The 6,546-nt window shown below is 38.9% G+C and overlaps 1 protein-coding gene across 1 annotated transcript; it reads right to left on the bottom strand.

Annotated features, from left to right (window-relative positions):
* Positions 1–246: 246 nt before the first annotated feature.
* Positions 247–4,347, bottom strand: IFNG (interferon gamma). Its single transcript, XM_061467079.1, has 4 exons — positions 4,144–4,347; positions 2,149–2,217; positions 1,615–1,794; positions 247–906 (listed from the first exon to the last, which is right to left on the bottom strand). Exons 1-4 carry the CDS (start codon positions 4,264–4,266, stop codon positions 781–783), a joined length of 498 nt encoding a protein of 165 aa, XP_061323063.1. The 5' UTR covers positions 4,267–4,347; the 3' UTR covers positions 247–780.
* Between the last annotated feature and the right edge of the window lie 2,199 nt (positions 4,348–6,546).

Genomic DNA, 6,546 nt, shown 5'->3' with positions numbered 1-6,546 from the left:
CATTGAGAAATTAGAAGGTTTAAATAATATTCCAGTACAAAAATATAGTCCTTGAGATAAAAACTTCCATACTACTACCTCCAAATAAATAAAATGACATCAGACACATTTAAACAATTCAGTACAAAAGAATACAGAACTTCTCAAAATCAGTGAGTTGTAGTTAAGGAAGTGCAATAGAATTAGTCACATTTCCTGGAGCTGCTAACTAGCCTGGCCTCTTGGGAACTTCAATGCATAGTTGTCACCAACTAATCATCAATCCTCTAGTTTGTTCAGAAAAGTGCATGAGCATTTGCTTGCCTTTAAGCATGTCTACTTGCTTGATTTGAATTTAGATATGCTTAGAAGTAAGCAGATATGAGTATATTTTCATGAGTACAGAAACTTCCCCATATTGGTGCTTGCATCTTCATGACAAATGAATGAATGATGAGACTAATTTTATAACATCCCTCTCTCAAGACAGCACCAGATGGAAAGCTGGGTACCGTATCATGTCATTTCAGGATTTCCAGATGGAAATTGAGTAAACATTGCCCCATTCTGTATTTTCAGGTCAGCAAACATATAACAGATAGACAGAATTTTAAGACAAAGTCATTTCTTAGACAGTAGTAGGAGGTATAAATACTTTGGTATTCCATTATAAATAATTATTTAAAATACTTAAATATTAATAAATAAATGTATAAAAATTCCGTTAAAAGATTGAAATAAAAAACGTGCATCATAACGATATTTGCACAATAACTCTGTACAAAATGCCATATAATGTCATTAGCATTTGCACCTCCTCTGAGACTGGCTCCTTTTCCTTTTGAGAGAAGTTGGAGTCTCCACGAGTTTCTGCAGGACACTGAACAGCTCATGCACAGCTTTACGTTGAATTTTCAAGTCACTCATCTATTATAAATAAGAAACAAACAGAAGGAAGGTCATGCCAAGAGCTATAATTATTTACTGATCACAATGTACAGGCTACACTGCTACCAGGATAAACCAGATGGACATCTGCAGTTACGAATTACACCATTCCCTGATTCCTACCACAAACACCCACATTGTCACAAAGTTTTGGTTTCCACTTTCTGTACTACTACACGACATGTTACAGACCAGCCATATTCTGTAAAACTGAGCTACCCTGTAGTTATTGTGATGGCATATACCCACTCAAGCAGCTAACTCCACCAGGGTATTGGCTGCAGACCTCTGCAGATGCCGATAGTTCATGCTATCGGCAATTGTTCAACAAGCCGAGTGACTCCAAAGCATGCGGAGGTGTGTCATAGCCAGGCACGACTCTCTCACCCATTTCTAAACCACAAATGGTTGTGTCAGTGGCAGCTCTGGTGGGCAGATGACACGGCAGAGCTGCCAGCACCTTTGTGCCGGACTCTAGCAAGACTCAGGACAGCAGCCCCCATGCTGACACCCCACACCGCAGACCCGCAGCAACCCCTGCAGCTGGAAACAACAGGTTTTCCAGTGTGAACTGAGCTAGATGGGGATTACCCGATGGGTTATAAAGCATTATTGGCTTGACTCACACTCAAATATCAACAGGAAATTATAGCATCATGAGTCTTAAAGGCAGAGGAAGAGCCTTACCTGAAGCTTTGCCAGGTCCTTGAGGTCTTTCAGCTTCTTCAAGCCATCAGGAAGGCTGTTTTTCAGAGTATAGAGTTCCTCAGATATATGCCTGATGTGCGCCTTTGACTTGTCAGCGTTTTCAAGCATTTCCAAGTACATGGAAACAATCTGGCTCAGGATGATTCTTTTTTCATTTCTCTGTTGAAAAATACAGTCAGAAAGAAAGGTTTATGAGTGCCCATCAGCAGGAAAGCAAACAAAGCTAAAATGTAGCGCACAGAGTTTCTTACTGTCATTTAAAACAGGATAAGATGTTGCAGCTCATGTCCTGGACTTGGCTGTACCTCAGGATTGGTTCGTGGTGCAATATAAAGCACCTTGGTCCTTATTGGAAATATTTTTATGATTGTTTTGTTGTTTCAGAGATACTGAAGCAGCTTCTGCTCATGCTTGTCCTTCCTTAGCTGGTTACACCGGCTCTGGGAGCTGCCTTGTACCAAATGCGCCCTGCAAAGTGCTCAAGATGCTTTGTTGTGTCTGGCTCTAACTCACCTCTGTCCAGTTTATCAGTTTCTCTGTAAAAATAGGTCCACCGTCAGCTACATCTGAATGGCTTGAGTTCTGCAACAAAGAACAAACATATTTGTTATACAAACAATACTTATTACAAGGCAAATTTGTGTTCTCTATTCAAATGAGCAATAAAAACCAGAGGCACGATTTTTGCATCACTGGGCTATTGCTATTACAATGCTTTCAATTCTATAAGCACCAAATTGCATTGTATGACTGCCCAGTACCAGAAATAGCATTAGGCTGTTTTTCAAAGTCTTCTCCTGCTATAAAAAAGACATTTAGCTCTATTTTATCAAATACTCCTTGCAAGTTGTGGTATTGACAGCTGAATATCAAAGTTCAGAGGCTTAGCAACTGGCTAGCAAATTGTCAGATCTGATTTTGGCACGTTTTAAGTCAAAGTCCACCAGTATGTGGTCTGTGCACTTGAATTTAATCAGGCTTAATAAATCTCATCTGGAACAAGAACAAACTAATTTTACTGCAAAACTACAGTTTGTGAAACTGGAGAATAGCCCAGTAGCCCACAGGTATGGAGATATACAAGGTTAGTGGAATACTGAGAGGTTCGCAGGGACAGAGGTTAACCCTCAGATGTTAGCCACGCACAGCGGCAGATTCTAGGAAACAAAGAGCAATACAATTCTCCTACCAAGGAGAGGTAAACTGAGTCATTTCCTTTTTTCTGTGTGTCTTTTTTTTTTTCTTTTTGTATACAACAGTCACTATTTCCTTTCTCGTCTGCTTGGTAATTTAAATACAGTGAGTGCAAAGGGAAAACTTGCAGAGTGACAGAAACCTCATATGCTGATTGGCTCCCCATGCTAACCTTACCACCAGCCTTCATTTTGCTGTTCTTCTGAAATGTGGGGAGCACCTGCTGTGGACCAGAGTTTCTAATGTCAGTGCAAGAAACTCACCACGGTTCAGGATGTCTCCAACAGAGTTATATATATTCTAGTGAGAATCTCTCTGATCTGTGCTAATGACAAATTTAAGATTTAATGCCAGTTTTACAGCCAGTTTGCTATCCCTCTGCAGACACTGAAGCATCACAATAGGCTTCTTCATGTGATACTTCAGGATGATTCTTTGATGATTAAATTTTAACTTTTATATGCACGAAATTTTGACAAAATGATAGCTGAAAACAGGAGCAAACTCTTGCAATTGGTTTCATGCATTTAAAGAAAAAAAATATATTGAGAATAAAAGCTGTTAATTAGAAGTGACTCCTTTATGAATCTGTTATCTCTAATCCCAGCTGAAGTCAATTGTGGAGTACTTTAATGCCTCCTAGACGAAGATAGGTGAGTTAACATTACAGTTATCAAGTTATCAAAATGAAAAGAAGTAATACAATGCCAGATAACACTCCTATGCCAGATAACAGTCATAGATATGTAAACAGAATGGCTGCAGGATGCAAAAGAATAAGCAGCAGGAACCACCTTTGGGCAGGACACCGCTACTAGTAGTAAGTACCAGATGCATTTGTTAAAGCAAAAGGTCTTCTTAGTCTTCTCCATTTTGTTTATATTGCTAACTATTACTAAAGCCCCCCTTAACATTAGTAACCTAAAACTTAAGAAAGTGTCTGTAAACTGCCTCTATTGAGAATTGACTCAAGATTAAATCATTCATCATAAGTGTCATAAATATTTCATGTTATGAAACATTCCATGTAATCAAAGGCTTCATAGAGCTAGTAGAAGCTCTTATGAAAGGAGGAATGCCCCTGAAATTAATGCAAACTATTATTTACTAAAACTATTGAAAAATTGTATCATGTTAGTGAATGAGGTTAGCAAAACCAAAGAAATTGTCCATATTCTTAACAAAAGGTAAAGCAAAAGGTTTGTTCTATGGTTACCCTCTATTGGTACACATTGAGTATATCAAGCAGGGCTCAATGCAGGACTATATTTAAAGCACAAGGAGACGACAAATGCAGTAGAACACCATACTTACAAAGTCAGCTTTCAGTTGGTCTATATCATTTTGAAGGTGAGCAAGAATTGAGCTATTTCCAAAACGTCCAAAATAAATCATGATGACAGACAGAGCAAACAAGCTGTAGGTCTGGCAAGTCATTTTCTTGGTGATGGCTCAGTTAAACTGCTCAGATAAATTCTGGGAGATGTCAGTTCTAAGAGCAGTGAGCTTCAACTTCTAATAGTACACTCTTCTATTAGAAGAAAGTAGACGAATGAACTTCATCTGCCTCTCAGTGGTATTTATACATGGTCTTGAAATTTTTTATTTCGTCATCACAGGCTGTATATATTTAGACAAGATAGTGTTAGATAAGAACCCTTTAGTTTTTTCTAATCAAGGGAATCCCTCGAAAGCATCTTTCTAAAAGCATGGTCCTGGAAAAATTTTCAGTGGTTCATCAACGGGTAACATTGACGTGGCAGATTCTGAAGTTTCTTTTACACGTGGCTTGGGAAAAGGGGGAAATTATGGTACTGACTGAGGAGTATGCATTGTGGCTCAAGCATATTCTTACACCCTATCAGATAAAAATCATATTTGTGTGGTTAAAGGGTCAGTATAACAGTCAACTCATTTCTGGTATTCTTTTAAAGTAACCACTGAGATTTCCCTGGCATTATTCAGAGTCACTTAGAGATCTAAATGCTCTCCCTACTGCTGTCGTTTTGTGAAACACTATTTGCATTCTTTCCATAGTCTAAGTACATTTCTGCCACTTTCTCATTCTTCACCACCAAATTCAGAATAGGATAAGAGAAAATGAGGTTCCAGCATGGATACAATGATTCATCATTTTAAATTCCTTTGTGGTTGTCTACTATCTGCAAAGTATTTAAGTATTCAAGACACTAATTTCTACTTGGCAATAATTAAAGTTCCCCATTTATCCATTAATTTCCACTTTTGTGTGTAGAAGATGAAAACAGAAAGGCATGCATGAAAAAAGAAGCCCATTTGAAGGAGATATAAAGGATGGTCTCCAAGTACATATAGACCCCTGAAAAAAAAGGTGTATTGAGGATAGCTAGGTAAAGGGGTTTTGTATGGCAACTGAACCCTGCTTTGATTGTTATCATGGTAAAAGAGCTTACTGCATCGAGTCTTACGAAGAAATCAGAGTAATTCTACAACATAGTATATGATTGCATGGTAGGCAGGAGCTTCCAAGGGAAACAAAGGAGCCCATAGGGAAAAGAAGAAAGAGAGGTTCAGGAAGAGGGCACAGGTACAGTTCACACAGACTGCAGTGGAGGGTGACTGTAGCTGATCAGAAAAAGCTGAAAATTAAACTGGCTCCAACAGGTATGATTTAAGTTCTCTAGCACAGCCCCAAATGACTCTTCTGGTTCCTGGCAAGAAGCTGACCTCTTCCTCAGCAGCACCTCCAATCTCAGCAAATGACCAGTAACACCACCAAGCATTTTTACCATCTGCAGCCTGAAAGAGGACCTCCATCTGTGGAATAGATCTAGCCTACTACCACCATTGCAAACAGGGAATTTCCATTCTGCAAAGACAAGAACCAAATTTCACCAGCAAAGGCAGGCCCAAAAGCTGTATGCCAAAGCTCCCTGGGAATAGCAGTGTAGAGAGATGGCAAATCTCACAACAAGTGCTGTACTGCAAAAAATTTAGGCCTGTAATGTGCTTGGGGTAGTAGCACTATGCAATGCCCATTTTGGTTTTAGTTCAGTAAATTAAAATTGGTTAAGCAATAACTTGATTGCTGGAAGTGTTTACATGGAGGTAAGGAGATAATGCTATTCAAGGATGCCTCAAAGAACTGTAAAAAAAATGTTATCATGCCTGCTTGTGGCACAAGTGTTTGACTAGACAATTTTCACAGGTCTCTTTCGACCCAAACCATTCTGATTCTATGTTTCTATGATTACAATCATAGAATCACGGAGTCATTTATGTTGGAAAAGACCTTTAAGATCATTGAGTCCAACCATTAACAATACTGAGTTCACCACTAAACCATGTTCCTAAAAGCCATATCTACACATCTTTTAAATACCTCTAGGGATGATGACAAAATGGAGGTCCCACTGAGATTCAAAGTGGACTCACAAATGACAGAAGGCTGAACAAACCTATTGATAAAGTTAAAACATCTGGATTGCTTTGCAAGACAAACATAGGCAAATGGCATGCTGTGGCATGTAGTTTTATACATATAGGAAAATTAAGCATATTTTACATGGTGGGAGACACCCGTTGAGGCACATCAACTGGCCATGAGTCTATGGAGTGATCCATTGACAAAGGAAGGAGAGGTGTCAAGAAGTAGGAGGAAAATTATTCTTGTTACATATGGCACTTTTTATGCTGTCAGAAACGTAAAGCTGAAAAAGGAACTGGGTCATCAAGCCC

This window comes from Pezoporus flaviventris, unplaced genomic scaffold (assembly GCF_033815535.1).
Source record: "Pezoporus flaviventris isolate CSIRO_AGI_PZ_B2104156 unplaced genomic scaffold, CSIRO_AGI_Pfla_v1 ptg000045l, whole genome shotgun sequence".
Taxonomy (NCBI): Eukaryota; Metazoa; Chordata; class Aves; order Psittaciformes; family Psittacidae; genus Pezoporus; species Pezoporus flaviventris.
This window is presented reverse-complemented; position numbering and strand designations above follow the sequence as displayed.

What these genes read in the sequence shown, in the direction of transcription:
- IFNG (XM_061467079.1), bottom strand. Translation starts at nt 4,266, where the DNA reads ATGACTTGCCAGACCTACAGCTTGTTTGCTCTGTCTGTCATCATGATT. An exon ending in ACCAACTGAAAGCTGACTTT is followed by an intron (nt 2,218 to 4,143) that starts GTAAGTATGGTG and finishes TCTTTGTTGCAG; the next exon opens with AACTCAAGCCATTCAGATGT. An exon ending in AACTGATAAACTGGACAGAG is followed by an intron (nt 1,795 to 2,148) that starts GTGAGTTAGAGC and finishes ATTTTTCAACAG; the next exon opens with AGAAATGAAAAAAGAATCAT.